This window comes from Neolamprologus multifasciatus, chromosome 11 (genome assembly GCF_963576455.1).
Source record: "Neolamprologus multifasciatus chromosome 11, fNeoMul1.2, whole genome shotgun sequence".
NCBI lineage: Eukaryota > Metazoa > Chordata > Actinopteri > Cichliformes > Cichlidae > Neolamprologus > Neolamprologus multifasciatus.
In genome coordinates, this window is record NC_140449.1 from 8,345,480 (window position 1) to 8,364,607 (window position 19,128).

Below are 19,128 nucleotides of genomic sequence, written 5' to 3' on the forward strand. Positions count from 1 at the left end.
CGACTGTCCCAATTCGAAGTGTACTTCAAATGCATACTCCAAATGCGCCGTCAATTTCCCCAAATATCAAGCGTGGTCCGGTGCACGCTTCGTGGTCCCATATATCCCACAATTCATAGCGCGACGGTGGGTGTGGATAATTTTGCCGCAAAATACGGCAGAAGGGAGCGGCCGAAGAGTGAACTGTCAAAAGTAAGTACTGAACATGACGTCACTTAATTATGTGCGAATGTTTAATAACGAAGAACATTAAAACATTACTATTGGCCACATGTCGGCAAAGTTGTGTGACATTAGTGATGTTTGTACTTACAGCGTTAACTTGATTTTAAAGCATATATATATATATATATATATATATATATATATATCATAATAATCTGACAATAATATAATATTGGCCATAATATATTTACATTACCACAGTGAGATGACTTTAGTCTCATGAACAACAAGAGCTAATTGTTATTTACTAACTAATCTTAAATGACTGTTCAGTACAGAAATGAAGCCCAACAATCATGTTTTACAGTCCTGTGGTTTCAGCCTCAGATACTCAACTAATCAAAGTGATGTCAACAACAAAACATTTTTCTCCTTCATTTCTGTCAAACAAAGCTGTATGTAACGTTTCTCGCGGTTAGTATCATGGTTGCTAGGCAACCTGAACAGCGCAACGAAGGGCTAGACCGTCCCATTTCACAAGCCTCTCACTTCCGCACTTCTCGTACTTATAGTACGCACCGTACGTAGTACGCGTAGTGCGCGTACTTCAAGCGTGCAGACCCTGAAATGGGACACAGCTATTGTGTTCCCACTAGTGCTGTCAATGTTAATCTTGTTGAAATGAGGTTAATGCCACAACACGGCAAATCTCCGTTAACGAGCTACCGCGGATCGCCCCGTGCGTGGGGCTGGATGGCAAACACGTTAACGAGCTAACTGCGCTAACACACTAGTTTCCACCCATGTCCACCCATTTCCACCCATAGCATTGCATGGCACATCCAACATACTGTTTTACTTTTGTCCATGATGCGCTTACCTTCAGGGTCATACGTCACATGAAAACCAAAATAGCTCCAAACGCCAGATCTGAATGAGGGTGGGGGAGGTTCAATTTGCCATGTTGCAAGGAGAGCTTAACTTCTGTCTTGCTAGCTTGCCCTGCTCTCAGTGAATCTGCGTTCGACTACTCCGCCTAGGCTGCACTGTCGAGCGCAGAGCCACTGAGCGCTCAACACAGACAGCACCGTCAGAAGGAAAGTTGATAAAATAAATTAAAAATTTTGTATTGTTCGATACATATGCGTACCAAACCGAAAGCACTGTATCGAACGGTTCAATATCAATACGAGTATTGTTGCACCCCTAGTGGTTACCTATTACCTATCAATCAGAAATTATTAGCCTGTGAGCATACTCTCACATCCCCCCTTTCTGATGTTTAGTAGAGGTGGGACGACCAATTTCAATACTGATTATTTGGTAATTGATTACTTGGTATCAGGTCAAAAACAAAAATGCAGCACACTAACGACCAAAGCTAATAAAATAGACTTAATGTTTTATTCAACATGATCCAAAATGAACAACTGAGCCCATAAACTCCTCAGTAAAGTGCGTTTTTTTTCACATGCATTAGGACCTTCTTTACAACTACCAGTATCGCCCCCTGGTGGTCATCCAAAATAATGCAGGTTTAAGTGTCGGCTTCGCTTATCATATCCAGACAAAAATCCAGTAGTGGTTTTTGATACGGGCGACATGGGCACTTGCCCGGGGTGGCATCGTGGTGGGGGGCGGCATCACGGGCATCGGCAAAAAAAACCCCAAATTGCTCGTACTCATGCTGCCCCGACATCATGCCAGCGCATTTTGGGAATGTCGTAGGCACCAATCGGTTTTCTATCGCCCATTTGCTGGGAGTAAGGGCGCCCTCCGTTTGCCTGCTGCTTGCGGCACAGGGAGGAGAGGGCGGGGCGGCGGGGGATTCACTGGCCGGCTGGAGCGGCATCTAATAACCAACTCGCAAAATAAAATAAAATAAAAACAAAACAACAAACACGTAAACACCAGACATTATGATACAGACTTATAATTTGCACCAATGTTTTTTTGAAATTCTTTACGTGAAAAGTGAGCGCGAGAGCCCTTGGTGTGCCTGCTCGCTGCTGAAGTCAAAGTAAACTTTATTGTCATCTCCGCTACATACAGTCCAGTATATAGAGAGACGAGAGAACGAGGCTCCAGTTACAACAGTGCAAGTAAACAAACAATAAATACAAGAAGAGTAAGAAAATAAATCTACACTTTAGGACCAGGGGTAAAGGGATCAATAACAATTTAAATTTTATAATTTACAGTTTGCTCATTTAAAGTCTCACACACAGCCTGTGGAAAGGGGAGGGGGGCCGGCTGCTGCCAAATAGAGCACATTTCATTTATAATGTTGTAAATCCAAGCCCATTATGTATTCAGGATTTGAATCCTGGGTTGTGCGAAATCCCAGAAATAAACCCTAGACAAAGCGAATCTGTGAAATAAGGTGTAGGTCTATTAGGTTATGATTCTCGGGTTGGGGGATGGGTGTTCATACTGGAGTGCAAAATTAAAACCAAGATGGACAAGAAAAGTTCAAAGCCATCAGGTCCTCAGTTTAGAAAAAAGAGAAAAGAAGAGGAGAAATGAGCAAAAGATGCAGGTAAGCAGATGTGTCATTGGATAATGGCAGGTCATCCTGAAACAATCAGAATCAGAATACTTTATTAATCCCTAAGGAAATTATGTGGGTTACAGTTGCTCCAAGAAGAAATGGTAAAAATAGCAACAGTAACAGACTAAACTCCAAACAATACCTTATGTTACAGATTGTAATATTAATTAGTCATTGTCAATTGTTGATTTGTCCTGTCCTCATTGTATGATGAATTATGATGGCTGTCCGGTAACTGTTTGCATACAATGCATACTCTCTCTTCATATGTGTGTGTGTGTTTCTCTGGTGAAATTCAGTATGGTTCCGACAACAGTTTTATGGGGGATGGGGGGGCAGAGGGAGTGTTCGCCCAGGGCACCAAACAGGCTAGGACCGCCACTGCAAACATCTATCTAAAAATAAATTTCACAGAATGAACTAGAAAGGTATATGCAAGTAAAGCTTAAATAACATTCAAGTGCAGTTTAACTTAGAAGGAGATAACAGGCAGGGACAGAAGAGCGCAACCTAAACTATCGAAACCATTTTATTACCTCTTTGTTTATGATTTTTTAATTTAATCCGACTGTGTTTTACTTTGTGTTTTAGAGTATGGTCTCATTTGGCATGTACTCTTTCTGCACATTTGTGTCACTTTAAAGGGATTTTGTTGGCCAAGAAAGACTGCAGCAGTGTGTGTGCTTCCTGATGGTTGTACCAGTACTTATGTGAAGTAGATTACCATGAGCTCCTAGCCAACTTTCTAACGTTTATTGTAGTTGGGACTGAATGTTTAGAAAGTAACATAAAGCACAATTTATTTGCCATAATCTTCAAAAATCTGCTTAATTACACTTGATAATGATAGATGATGATTTTAATGAGTTTTCCACGGCTGATGTACTTCGCTCAAGCAAATCACTTTGTGCTGTGAGAATTTGTGAGACTTGCAATGACTTTAAAAGATTAATTCAACATTTTTGGAGAAAATCACCTTTTTACTTTGCATCAGAGCATTAAATTAAAGGATCAATATCACTCGGGCACTGAGAATTGATCCAAGGCCTGAACATAAAAACTGAAAGCAGGTCCAAACTGTTAGCCTGGCTCAGTCTAACATTCTTCTCTAAAACTCACTACGTGGAATGATCTGTCTCACTGGGTTACAACAAGAAATCTAAAAATGAGAATGTATGGTTTTATGGAGGGGGTTTGTGCTGTAACTAATCCACAGAGATTCTGCATGTGTATGAAGCCCAGGATCAATGACAGAAATAGCTGCAACTTGTAATAACTAATAAGATGACAGTTAGTAGGGTTTTTGTCTTTTTGTAAAAATAAAAATGAAGATGTTTTGTTTGCTGGGGTTACTGAGATGCTAAACTAAAGAGGATCTTTGATCCATCGCTGTTCCCATCTAATAAGTCAGTAATTGATGTGATCTGTGAAGGCGAAGGACTAAAAAGAAACTTTAGGAGGAGGCTCTGAGAAAAATAAGACATGAACAGTCAGTTTTCATATATAGACCAAGTCAAAGCCTTAGACTTGAGCCCTGTTGTTTGGTTGATTAATAGTAGTTCCACCTGCACGGGCCGAGCCTCCAGTTTGTGGAGTTGATCAATGCAGTTGCCTCACCTGATCTTCAGTTGCCTTCCGAAGGATTTATCTCCTTTTCCCCAGAAGTGTCATTAGTTAGCACCCCACAGGGATGGGCGACAGAAGAGCTGAGGAAGTGCATGCACAGACACGTACTCCCTCTCTCTCTCTCTCTCACACACACACACACACACACACACACACACACACACACACACACACACACACACACACACACCTTACTGATGGCTGATTGATTGCTGGGTCAAAATTAATGTGGGGAGATAATACGACCTGTTGGCCTGATGAGGATTAACGGCTAAGGAGAGGACATGCACACACACACACACACACACACACACACACACACACACACACACACACACACACACACACACACACACACAGAGGACTGTGAGGATCAACTCTTTATTTCTGGGGCATCTGAAACTAACTCAGACCTTGATTCTGTGTCGAGAACACTAACCGTAGCGACGAAATTAAAAACAAAACAGAACTTATGCCACAGTCACACTGGGAAGAACAGTGGTCGGAGACCGCAGCACAGCTTTGTGCAATGAATATGTGATCTTGTTGTTTTTTTTAAATGGTTACTCTGAAGATGGGGGCCAGGTCTGTGACCACTCGCAGTCAGGTGCCATCTTAAAAGCAACATGATTCAAGATGGTGATAAAATAGCAAGAAGGTGGAGCCGCCCTGCTATCAGTCTGTGATCGAATGGGCTCACGCTGGAAGTTACATGTAATCATTTTGATATAAAGTTAATTCAACTGCGACAAGCTGGTGAAAATTGGAGTGGATTTTTCTTCTGTTGGAAATCTGCAGTCTATATACACAGAAATAAACATTAAACAGAAATTCACAAGGTTCAGACTTACTCCAGACTTTGCAGCATGCTGGCAATCAGTGTGGATTTATAAATTTAATGCCAGTTACCTGCAAAACTTCACCAACGACCAACTAATTAAAAGCAGAATGTGAAAAAATTGGGGCGGGAAATGCAAAAATTGGGCAACTAGTCACAAAGAGGTTGCTGTTCTATTTTTACTGGGCAATAAAGATTTAGTGCTTAAAAATAATTTTAGCCTGCCTTCGGTGTTAGAGCGGAGTATTAGTCAGTAACTGTGCTTCATCTGCTGGTGTCTTATGGCTAAATGCACTAATGTGTTGCACCAGTGCAAACAAACTGCTGCTGCTATTTACAAAGAGAGCAAAGCGACAAGAATGTGTGTAAGAGGTGGGAACTCGGAAATGTCTGGGACTTGACTCGGTTTCATATGGATTTCTGCGAGTTCCTTTCTAAAGGTGCAAAATATTGTGGAGGGAGGAGAATAGCACACAAACCAATTTACTAATGTTTGTGATACACAACTTACTGCTTATTGTCCTGATATTTAATGCATCAAAAACATGTTCTTTATTTTTTTCGCTTGATATTCAAATGAACCAACAACATCTGTGCTTAGAAAACTATACAACTTAAAACTTGCAAATCACTCATAAAAATAACCACACCCATGAGTGGGATTCAGGGATCGCCAAATTTACCAATCTGGCACTTAGAGTACTGATGTTTGTCTACCAGAGACTCAAATACATGAATTAAAGTCCCTGAGTCGAACACTCACCACTCTTCTTCTTTGTCTTCTTCCCTTTCTCTGTCAGGGGGTCAGCAGAGGGAGATCATAGTATCTAAATCAGACACCAGCGTGTTGATAACAGACTACAGTCCTTCTAAAGTCTACGCTTTCAGTGTTATCGCAGTCAGCGGCAACAAGCAGAGCAGACCACTTCAGGGCAGATTTAAAGGTTGGTTCATCTTGTACTCCTGCTTTATATTCTCCCAAATCTTTTCTGCCTTTCTCCTGATGACTAGTCTCCTCTTAGTGTTTTTCCTACCCTCTGCTAAACCTTACTCTGTTATGCAACTCACTCCTATTTCATCTTATCCATCATTTCAGTTTTCTCTACTTTTATCCTGTCTCGACTTCTTCTCTTTCCCCTCCTCTCATTTCCTCTTTTCTGCGTATTACCTCTCATCGTCTTTCCTCATCCTCTTCCTCCTCCTCATGTAAACCCTTTCTCTTATTGTTACTCAGCTTTGATCTGTTGCGTTACACTCTGTTTTTTCCTCTGCTGTGTCCTCGCCTGTGTCTATTCTCGAGTAATGTACTACTTGGTTTGGGATATTTTATTACACTATAGTGAAGGAGACCCAGATAGAAAGAAACTTTCTGAAATAACTATTTTTAAAATAATTTAAAACTATGAATTCGTTATATTCTGCAGGTGAAAGAAATGAGAGTGACAAGACTGAGTCCCAGAGGTTCCCCGATTCAGCTGCTCCTCCGAGGAACGCCAACGAGATCTCTGGAGGTAGGACAAATGCACTGTTTCCAGGAGATGAGACGATATGCAAAGTTGTCCTCACATGAAACATATAAATAAAACGACTCACGCTGATGAAATGGACTCTGCTTTAAGAGTCTCCCAGTCAGTTTCCATAGCGATGTTTGGATGAAGGATAAACAGCCACCGGGGCAGTTACATAGATCAGAAGGCCAAAAAAGTATGAGTCAGCGTGTCTGTCCATGTTTCCCTGCATGAAGAGTTTTCATCCAACAGGTTAACAGTGAAAGTTTTTGAGATGAGATGCCAAAATCATCTTTGCCTGACTGGCAAATCATTTGTGGCTGTGATTTTTTTTGGGGAATTTATTTATTTATTATTATTATTTTAGCATAACTCCTAAAGTTAGGCAAGTGACCAACAATGTTCGCTTGTGTCTGTGTGGCTGCCTGCTAACTTGAGTTCCCGCTCCCATGCAAGATGTCTGGATTCATGCGTGTTTATTCTTAAAACCGAGATGTTCTTTCAGCTGGCAGCATGGATGTCCTCATATTAAAATGCGTAATGGTTCAACCTTCTTCCTATGCAATGCAAAAGAAGACAGGGATGCATTTGTTTTCTTTATTGAGCGTATACTTGCATAGCAACTGTCCCCTGTCTGCTGATTTCTTTCCCATAAGAGTGAATTCAGCTGGAAATCTCTGGCTATAGAATAATTGATTGTTGCAATTCAGTTTTCCGTGTGTGCTCGTGTAAGAAAGACAAGCCCGGTAATGTGAAGACATGAACGGTGTCAGATATGAAACACTGTAACTGCTGCTGGTGCAATAGTTTTTTGACTTTCTCTAATGTTTTCATCACAGTTTTGTAGCCTGAAGTGTACACAAAGACAGACAGTCATTATTTAGTGGAGCCGTACTTATTATTTAAGCATACTTGCTTCAGGCTGGCTTATTATTCGGTTTTTGTGCTGGTGATCATTAATCACAGGGCCCTAAAAGATTGAGGTTGTTTAGAAATATAAGTGTGGTTATATAGTATAGTTTAGGCATCCAGTTTCCATTAAACTGTACAGTGTGTCATCATATTTATTGACTATAGTACATATATATTATGTGTAACTGTGTATGTGCATTTCATCGTTGCTGTTGGAGCAAGAGACCGACACGCACTCTCCAGGAGAGAAACACTGAGCAATTCATATCCATGAATACTTAATAAATTGGCTCTTGGGTGGAAAACACACTGATAGTAAATCACAGGTTTCATATTGAATGCAATCTCTAGTGGCACTTAAAGTGTCTTATTATAGTATATTAACCTGTACAGCGAGCAGTGGAAGAGTGATGAATTCACCATAAATAATGTTTGATTGTCACATCTATATATTTCTATAGTAATATGAAAATGAGATGTATTTACATTTTTCTCATGTTACATTTTCATTTTTGGGAAATTGCTTTGCTGTCTGCTATACCTGGCAAATAGAATTTAAACAACTAAAATGACAGCAAAGGTATATGGCAGCAGAGATTGCCATAGAAAACAAATCTAATCGAAACTGAGCATCAGAATGGGGAAGAGAGGTGATTTAAGCGATTTTGAAAATGGCATTGTTGTCGGTTTTCTGGTCTGAATACTTCAGAAAATGCTGATCTTCTGGGATTTGCCCACACAACCTTCTCTAGGATCAAAACGGGAGAAGGCAACGGCAGTTCTCTGGATGAAAATATGTTGTTGATGCCAGAGGTCAGAAGAGAAAGGTCAGGCTGCTTTGAGATAATAGGAAGGCAACAGTAACTCAAATATAACCACTCATTAGAACCAAGGTGTACAGAAGAGCACAAATACACGAAGGAGATGGGTTAAAGCAGCAGAAGACCACACTAGGGGCCACTCCTGTCAGCTAAGAACAGAAAGCGAGGCTACAGTTCACACTGGTTCACCAAAATTGTACAAGAGAAGGTTGGAAAAATGTTGAGTCTGGATTTCTGCTGCAACATTCAGATCGTATGGTCAGAATTTGGCATGAATAACACGAAAGCATGGATCCATCCTGCTTTGTGTCGATGGTACAGGCTGCCTGTGGCTTGTAGTAGTGTGGGACATCTCGACGCATGTTCAATCAAGTGACTTCTTCAGTCAGTCAGTCTCTGCAGCTAAAGAAGTCACTTGGATGAGTGATGAAATGTTTCTCCCAGTGAATAATCAATGTTCAGGTGTGGAGAATATCTTAGTGGAAGACTAGCTGAGAATCGTTTGAATAAGAAAGCCTACCTGTCCACAGTGTACCCATCTTCTGGTGGCTGTTTCTGGCAAGATAGCGGACAATGTCAGAAAGTTCGAATCATCTCAAAGTTTTTTGACTTCAGTGTACTCAAATTGCCCCCACGGTCACCATCTCTATCCAATATAGCACCTCTAAAATGTGTTGGAATAGGAGATTCACAAACAGCTGACTAATCTACAGCACCTTGTTATATCTGTAACATGAAGAATTAGTGAATTTCTGAAAATAAGTACAGCCTGATACTAGCAATATGTAACTGATACTAGCAATACGTAACTGATACTAGCAATACGTGACTGATGCTAGCAATACGTGACTGATGCTAGCAATACGCAACTGATACTAGCAATATGTAACTGATACTAGCAATATGTAACTGATACTAGCAATATGTAACTGATACTAGCAATACGCAACTGATGCTAGCAATATGCAACTGATACTAGCAATATGTAACTGATACTAGCAATACGCAACTGATGCTAGCAATATGCAACTGATACTAGCAATACGTAACTGATACTAGCAATACATAACTGATACTAGCAATACATAACTGATGCTAGCAATACGTAACTGATACTAGCAACACGTAACTGATACTAGCAATATGTAACTGATACTAGCAATATGTAACTGATACTAGCAATACGCAACTGATGCTAGCAATACGCAACTGATGCTAGCAATACGTAACTGATACTAGCAATACGTAACTGATGCTAGCAATACGTAACTGATGCTAGCAATACGCAACTGATACTAGCAATACGTAACTGATACTAGCAATACGTAACTGATGCTAGCAATACGTAACTGATACTAGCAACACGTAACTGATACTAGCAATACGTAACTGATGCTAGCAATACGCAACTGATACTAGCAATATGTAACTGATACTAGCAATATGTAACTGATACTAGCAATATGTAACTAGTATCAGGCTGAGTTTCCCAAAAATACTCTATGTGAGCTTGCTTGGTGAATTTGCCTGCAGTCAACCCAAACCACACATGCACGCACACAGGTTTAGATCTTTGATGTTATTCCTCTTTGTTTCTCTCGTGCTGTCCTCCCCCTCCGCTCCTCTTCTCCTTCCTATCGGTAGGCAAATTAGAAATCTTACTTCAGTTTGCTGTTATCAGAACCACTCGCCATTCGCTCCACTAGAGGTGACCTTGATTGGTGTTCTGCCTCCTACCTGTTGGGGATTATAATAATATCCTGCTGTGCTTCAGTCGTATTTGTGAAAGTGTGTGTCGGTGTTTGCATCTTTGTGTACTGTAGTGATGATAATGGGTAACTGTGGATCAATAAAGGAGGCCCTTTCATGTACCGTAACACGTAACGGTGTGTCTTTCTTTTCCTCTCTATCAGGCTCAGTGTGTGTGCGTCTTCTACTGTCCTCTATCGTGATAATAACAATGAAATATCAAGCTCCAAAGAGATGGCGCTGCACGACGCATTAGAAAGTGTGTGTCTGTGTGTGTGCAGCACTTTGTTCCAGAGTAGTAATCAGTTTGCTTCCTGTTAGGGTGGGTTGTTTACAAAAACCTTTATTAAGAGCTCGCACATAATCCCATCTCTACATCCCGAATGTATGTGTTCCAGACATCAGACAGGTTGGTTATTTCTTTGCACTCGAGCCAGCTGTGTGTACAATTTATGAGTGTATGTTGCATTTGAGCTTGATGTTTAGTAAATACGTCAGACACTGTTAAGCATCTCTACTTGGAAAACCAAGTTGGACAGTATGACAAGTGCCACAACAACTCTTTTTGTGAACATTATTACAACGTTGCATTGAAGTTGGGCAGCAGAGCTACTTCGGCCAACCAAAAAATGTACAAACGACTTAACCATATCTTGCAGACTGTAAGCACAGGCTCCTCTAAATACAGACTTTGTTCTTTCCAGGAGCTTTGAATGAAACAATTTTTCTGTCTGCTCTTGGGGTGTCATTGACTGTCTCTGGCTCTGAGCAACAGCAGAGGCTTTTAAAGGAGATTTTACCTTGGTTTGTACCTCGGTTTGTAGTTTGGAGTCTGTCCATGTCAGTCATTTGTAGGCCTGCACCCCTTAAAAGCTGATGACTCAGATCATTGGTCAGGGACTTAAAGCCTTTTTTTCCCCTACAGCCTCTAAATCAACCCACTGGATTCTGCTACTCGCTGCTGGAAGATGTGAAGAGATTTTGTTTTCTCCTTGAATATCCGTTTCTAAGTTGAAGACTCTTTTGCTTTTTAGTCCTTCTGTTTTTTTCTTCAGTGGCATCATCTGTAGAGAAAAGCAGCAAAAATAAAACCTAATTTTCATAATACTGTGATGGAGCAAGGGCAGCTGAGTCAGGTGTTATATTATTTGGTAAAAATCAGTGGAGCTGTTGAGTAATGTCAGCGAGGTTGTAACTGTGAAGCCTAACTGCATTAATCTCATTCCCAAACTCCTATAATTACTTTTGATGCACCTGACATTTGATCATTTCTTTTTACAAGCGATAATTATAGCACGTGTGACGCTTTGATCATTACACTGCTCCAAAGAAAGTGTTTGTTTTTTATCTATAACTATGAAGGCAAGAAGAGAGGCAGTAAATGAGTGAAACAGAAAATATACATAGATACAAGTCAATCAGACATTTGGTTAAGTGACAGAAAAAGTGCTTAACTGTGTGAAAGACACGCATGGGTGCAGTGATGTCACAGTACTCTGCTCTTCTCGTGAATTACTGTATGTCTGGGGAAAAAAAAAGTTTGTTTTCAGGACAAAACTACTTTAAATGAGGTAGCGGTCTGATTGCTCTTCCCACCAGCTAAAAATGAAAAATACTTTATATTCACATTTGTCTCTGGAATACAGTTCTCTAAGAAATCTTTGTTGTGAATCTCCTTGTGTTAACATAAGGATGGATTCGCCTGAAACGAGATGAGGGAAAAAACGACAGATGAGGTACAACAGCAGCTCATAAAGTCTATAAATTATTCCAAAGCTAATGACACTGAATGAAAAAAACATATTCAGCTCCTTGTCAGCAGGAGCTGCAAACGGAGTTTGTCAGACATTTAGTTTCCACTTGTATCGGACAGTTTTATCTTTGCCAGCAAAAACAAAAAAAAAAGGAAAAAACCACTGAAAAAAAGTCTGCATACTTGATTGTTCATATTTTATTCCCACAGTACAAAGTGTCAAAACACCAACATATACTTTTTTTTCCATTTTTAACTTGGACTAAGAGGCAGAGCAAATAGTGTGTAATGCTATTATCCATGGAGACCGAATGACATCAGTTCAAAAGGTTGCCATATTTGTGTGCTTGATTCGATGCCGCCACTGAAAAAAAGTTTCAGAGTTCATTTCAGCAGCTTCTCTCCCAGAAGAAGCACAGCTTTTATCATTCTTCCCTCTAAATGATACAGACAATTTAACTTGGAAATCCTTTGCAATATTTCTTCTCTAATTAGTGTTTTTAGGCCATCCGGTGAGTGTTAATTATGTAGAGTGTCACTGTGGGGCCGCACACTCTCCTACAAATAGTGGAGGGTTGTGTCAGGAAGGCCATCCAGTGCCTGGGTTAACAACAACCTCAACAACCTGCTGTTGGTCAGCACCTGAGCTGGAAACTGTGCTACTGTTAGCCAAAGACAAAGGAAGAGGAGAGGAGGAAGGCATGTTAGGAGGCAGTGAAAGAGAAGAAAAGGCAGCAATGTGGAGATGAGAGAAGGATACAGATGCTACACATAGGATGGAGGTACATGATCCTCTGTGGCCACCCCTACAGGGACCAGTAATACAAACACCTATGAAATGAGGCTGAAGACTTGAGCTCCTAACACAAATGAGAGGACGAGTTAAAAGCTATACAGATTCTGCCTCCGTTATTTTTTACATGAACTGATTGCTGTGGATGATGGTTTCATCCAAAATAAAGTCGTATGGAATTCAGCAGCCAGCAACAATAAATATTTGAGTGTTTTTTTTTTAGCTTAAAAAAAGCTCAAACAAATCCATTAGTTGTCCCCTGACAACTACTACCTACAAGACAGTAATTTATTTTCTTTGGAAATTTGCCCTAAACAATGTTTCTTTAAAAATAATAACTATATTTTGGACAGCTGGAGAATATTAGACCATAGACATCTGTGTGTCTGTGTATGAGTGTGTGCATGTGTCTAGGTATGTCCATGACTATATTTTTTACTGATTTAGCTCAGTAGCCTGTTAGAAGATGTAAAAACAGATGTTTGCTACTTAACATAAAGATTCAGAAGACAGTGTAACTATGAGTAAGTACGAGTGTCTTTTAATCTTTATTGAAATCTTAATGCTGTAATGTCAAATTAACCACAGTGATTTAAAAATAAATAGGAGAAAAAACAGTTTGTAGAGAAAAGCAAATTTATCTCTTTTGGCAATAATGTTGCAGCAGACAGACAGACAGCCCTCCTGCAGCTCTCCCCTCTTTATTTCTAATCCCACCCACCAGAGTTTTTATGGATCATCCAACCAACGATTGCTCAGAGTGAGAGTCAGTTTAACTCATTTCTACATATTATAGCGATCACTTTCTGTTTTCATATCGATGTAACTGTTCCTGTTCTGAGTTGTCAGTGTTACTAACGGTACTGATGCCTTTCAGACCTTTTCAACTGATCTCATATTATTACCGGTCTGCTCGTTAAACGCTTGACTGGATTTCGTACATGAAGCAATCGGAGTGAAAATCATTGAGCAGTAATGGGTAAAAGCCTCTTCGTTCCTCCACGCTAACGGCGCCTTCTTCAATAGATATTAGCTGACAGGATGTGAGTGGAGTGTTGCCTTCCTCCCTCCCTGACTGAGGCCTGGATCCAGTGCTCACACACACACACACAACCCAAGGGACAGATGCAGTTAAAGTTGAACTCGAGGCCAATGAGATTCTGTTGACATTCACCACACTGCTAGTGTGAGACAGAGAGAGAGTCCTCTGGTATCCATCATCTCTACAGAGGGTAACAAACACACACCTGAGGAGTGAGGTTTCTATATTTGCAGCCAACCTTAATTTGTCACATTAATATGTATTTCAACTCTGACACCACATTTAGCTCCATGTGTGCACATCCCTATATCTTTTGCTCTGCTAATTTCTAGCTTTAGGATTCATTTAGCCTCTGCGTCTGTGTCCGCTGCTTTTTTATTGCCCTATTAGCTTCCTGAATTACTACTTATAGACTTCCACAGACTGTTTGTATTTCTCTCTCTTTTAAAAAAAAAAATTCCTAGCCTTCTTCTTTCATTTAGTCAGTCTGTGCAATGCTCACTGGACACACAAGATGTCAACTGTTTGTGGCCAGAGAGATGTGTCACCCTAATGGCACACGCCCAGAGAGATTAAGGGATAAGGCCCAAACCAACACCGCAGATTAAAGGAGGCAAATACACAGAAGGCATGCAGCCCGTTCAAGCACATGCAGGCCACAAAATAACTAATAGGGAATCCTATCATTTCCTTTGAAGGCCTCTTAACATTACATCACTTCTTTCCATTTGAGAGCAAAATGAACCAAATATGTATGTCATGGCTGAGAGCGTGAAAGGCTCCAAGAAATTTAAAATGGATGTTGTAGACGTGATGTGAAAGTAATGATGTGTCGAATGTGAAACAGTTTTATTGCAAACTGGTGTGGCACATGAAGGGCTAAGAAAGGATGGGACTGAAGAGAAGTATTTAGGGGAAAATATATACGAGTAAACCACACAGGGAGCTCAGGTAAACGTCCTCCATGTTTCATCTCTTTCTGCTCTCACTTCTTCCATCATTACAGGAGCTGCTTTACTCTTTACTTTGGATGTTTTCCAACTACTAGATTATTCCTGCTGAAAGAGGACTAAAGAAATGTCATCTTCAAATATGCTGGATGTGCTCGGAGATGCGTGAGCAGGCCTGCACACAGTGTGTGTGTGTGTGTGTGTGTGTGGTCTTGTGACATAGACAGATTTTTGTCCTCCATTAACAGCAGACGTTCATGGGTGAATTGAGCTATTTGTATGATACTTGGTTAACAAGTGTGTGTGTGTGTGTGTGTGTGTGTGTGTGTGTGTGTGTGTGTGTGTGTGTGTGTGTGTGTGTGTGTGTGTGTGTGTGCTAATGGCACTTTAGTCATTAGTAGCAAGGACTTCTTAAGTGCAGAGGTCAATTAGAATAATTAGAGCCCACTTCCTCACAGATTCCACTGCTAGAACTTCTCTTCACTCTGTCTTCATTGTGTTCTGTGGATGTGGGGTGAGCTATGACATTTTGTCTTTGCCTGTTTCTGCTGAAATACTCCGTCCTCCTTAGCTCACTTCTGCGCAATTAAAGCAGAACTGAGCTAACAGTGTTTTTAACTAGGGTGAAAATGATGCAACATCACATATTTTTACATAAACCTTAAGTTTTATATGGCATTCAATAAGTGAAATGGGGCAAGGTTATTACCTACTTATGGTACCGTCATTGTCATTGTCCTTGGTGTTAGAGCAAATGGTTTTGAGTCATTATTACTACATTTCTGTTCAGCCCTTGGTGGCTTGTTTCAAGTTCGGATTGCATGCTTGGTATTGTTTTTACATGTTTTTACTGTTTTGTACCCTCGGTTTCAGTTACAGTTAACATTGGTTCTTTTTCATATTCCTGTTAAATCTGCACTTTTATGTATTTACTTTTATGCTCCGTGTTTAGTTACTTCCAAGTGCCATTACTTTTACAACTGTTGTACTTTGAGACCTCCTGCCCTCTTTCCGCTATTCTCACATGCCCTCCTTTCCTTATAATATATCGCTCTTTGTCCTTTGCAGCTGATAAAGCACATGAGACCTGTTGATTCAAGTACAGAGTTAGAAAACTGTTTTATTGTGGTATACAGGCAGAGCTATAGCTATGTTTTGAATACATTTCCACGATTTTCCAGTGCCTCATAAATGGGTAAGCTGCAGTAAGGCGTCCTTCCAGAGTTTACTGGCCCATTTCCCTTCCCTTAAGTTGATGAATGTATACATTTATCACACTGTAATTTATGCCTGACTAAGACGAACTAAAAGATAGAATAAGAGGAGTGGGGACTGGGTGGGATGGCAGGTTATGCCTCTGACCAGATTAATATTTAAGCTGGTGTTTTATTGAATGGCAACAAAAATGCCTTCTTTCAGTGCAACACCCATGTCTAGAGATCTTAATGTGCATGGAGTTAAAATATAACCAGATATGATAAGAGAGTGCTCCCAATGCAGAGACACACATATGTAGTTCAATAAATGTTTATATAGACATAAAGTAGAAAGAAAAGACCAAGGATAGACAAACGAACACAAGCAGAGGAATGAGTGAGAAAGGTATAGAGAGAAAGTTTGTAGGCCATGTGCTGCTTTCCGCATACATCCAGTGTCTGTTCTGTCATTGCGTCTGTGTATTCAGTGAAGAGGTGGATTAAAGATCAAGAGGCCAAGCAGCGTCTCTGGTGGAACGACACAAGCCTTTCTGAAAACAGCTGTTGGATTTACACCTTAAAACCCAGTGGAGCTCAGTGCTTACACTCACACAGGCCCATGGGTCTCACAGATGAATGTGAATGCGTGTGCCTTCCCGAGTGACACTGAAGGCCACTGAGCAAACGACAGGTGTATCAGTCTGTTGCGTGTCTCTCGTCTGAATAAACAGGCAAATAAAGATAATCTTTTTCTGAGCTCTTGGGTACCATCGTTTTTTTGTGAGAGAGAAAAAGAGAAAGCCTGTTCTGGGCAGGAAACCACTCTATGGTGCAGCGCTCAAGCCTTTCCAAGTGTTGAATATAAAGTTGTGCCACGGAGGTGTTTGCTATTTGTTTGACTCAATCCAGCTACTTTGTTTTCAGCCGTAGACAATGGTCGCTTTGAAGCTGTATACAGTCGTCAGATCGTTGCTTTACGAGCTGGTGTTGTAGCTCTTTGGTGTCAGGATTTTTGGCATTAGGCATGGTAAACAACCACAAAGTTACTCACAAATAAAACTCACTTTCAGACCAATTAAATTTCCATTTAAATGTTCAAATGGTTTTTGTGCTCAGTGTTTAAATTGTTTTAGTACTTTTTCCACAGCTCTAAGAATCACTATGTTGCTGATGTGGCGTTTTAGTCATATCACATGACCTGTATCAGCAAGGATGACTAACACCCTCATTATACTGATGCAAGCTTGACCACATGAGGTAATGCTTGCTTTAAGGATGACTCTGGCATATTGGGGAAAATGCGTATTTGCCATCTTGCCACCGGTTACTTAGAAAGCTTAATATTAACTCTTTGTGTGTTCACTGTGGATGTGTATAGACAAGTCAGACAATTCCTGTCTATTACGAACACCTGTTGTCAAGGTTATTGTGGTGGAGGTGTGGCCTAGTTTCTCTGCAGGGGAGGGGTGGTGCAGCAGGCTCGAGGGGCAGTGCCAGGGAGGCTGGCAGAGCAGCAGCTTCTCATCCTGTCATCCTGTTTTTAGTGGAGTCACCTGGGAGGCTTTCTGGTTGTGGACGAAACAACTGTGCCAAAATGAAACTTATTGTTCAATGAAACTTATTGTTCAATGAAACTTATTGCAAATAAAAAAACATCACAAACACGCTGAATAGTGCGAGTTGTGACTGGGGTTCACGGTTATTTCAAACATTATTTACAAAGTTAGGATGGTCAAAAATACAAATATCTACAAATGCAAAGTTACTATTTTATATTGCCAGAAATATTTGCTCGTCTGCCTTCACACACATATGAATTTGAGTGACATCCTGTTCTTAATCCATTGGGTTTAATACGATGTCGGCCCACCCTTTGCAGTTATAACAGCTTCAGCTCTTCTGGGAAGGTTTTCCACAAGGTTTAGGAGTGTTTATGGGATTCTTCTTCTTCCAGAAGCACATTCACTGTAAACCTGGATAAGTTGAATCTACTTTTAAAAAATCAAGGTAACTTGTTGCCTTATGTTTTTTAAGTAATGAAGCATTAGTTGAACAAATGCACTGGACTACGTTCAATGTACTTGAGCCCCTAAAGGAATGGAAGATTTGAATGTACTAATACAGTAACTGAAGATACTTAGTTACCACGTTTAACTCAGTAAACATTACTCCATTACCAACTGAACTAAATTGTATATTCTCACTGATCAAACTTAACTTTTACAGTTCTTGAAAATCAAAATATATCTTTCAATCAATAGAGCCAGTAAAAGAAATACATACAACAATTTACTATTGGTGATGTCTTTGTTTCAGCAACAAAAGTAATAGAAAATGTATTCTTTACAATACTGAACTGTGTCTGTTGAAATATGGTGAATAAACTAACATGAGAAACTCAGCCCTGCAGGACACTGGTATCTTAACATCTACAAATAACAAATTTGTCTGTGGAACGGCAAAAAATAAAGAATACAGGGAGAGAACTGGAGGGTGAACAAAAAACCAAACAAAATACTACATGGAGAGCCCATACTTCCCCTCCACCTTTCTGTTGATCCTTGAGTGTTTGAAGTTTGAGTTCAGAAGTTCAGAAGTACTTGTTGTAATAAATAAATAAATAAATAAATAAATAAATAAATCAAAAGTCTTCTTCCTGTACTTTGGGTAGTTGAGATGCAATGCATAGGTAAGGCCGAAGACAATGTGCATGGCCTGGGGCAGGTTCTCAACATCCATCACAACCTTGCCCCCTAAGACGATTCCCACTGAGGATGCATTGCGATGAAGGGACTGCATGTGTGGAGAAATGTTTTCTTGTTCATGGAAGAGGATCTCCACTGGCACATCATTGTACAAATGTTCCTCATCATCAGTGTCATGAAAAAAGGAACACAGGATCATCACGTCAACATGACAACACAGTGCTATAAACAGGCTCTGTATGTACAAAGCTGATGTGCCTGCCCTGTCCAGTGTCCACCCACTGCCACAGAAAATCACTTGGGATAGTCAGTGACAATAATAACAATAAAAAAGTAACTATTAACATATGCAAACCTTTAAATAATATGTATGGTAGAGAGAGAGGAGGGGAGGTGGAGAGAGGGGAAGGGAGGTCAAGGGAAAAGTGGAGAGGTAGTAAACAGGTGGAACTAGGGAATGGGGGATAAGAGGAAGTAAAGAAAAATCAGTTCCTTACAAGAACTTGAAGAAGGCAGATG

At 40.3% G+C, this 19,128-nt stretch overlaps 1 protein-coding gene across 4 annotated transcripts in view; it reads left to right on the forward strand.

The window, feature by feature from the left end:
- LOC146507774 (collagen alpha-1(XIV) chain-like) overlaps positions 1-19,128 on the forward strand; it is a 166,872-nt gene that overhangs the window by 25,575 nt on the left and 122,169 nt on the right. For all 4 annotated transcript variants that reach the window (XM_085176444.1, XM_085176441.1, XM_085176442.1 and 1 more), the window contains exons 4-5: positions 5,981-6,124; positions 6,605-6,691. In XM_085176444.1, coding sequence (XP_085032570.1) covers positions 5,981-6,124; positions 6,605-6,691 — 231 coding nt within the window. The remainder of the gene's footprint in view (positions 1-5,980; positions 6,125-6,604; positions 6,692-19,128) is intronic.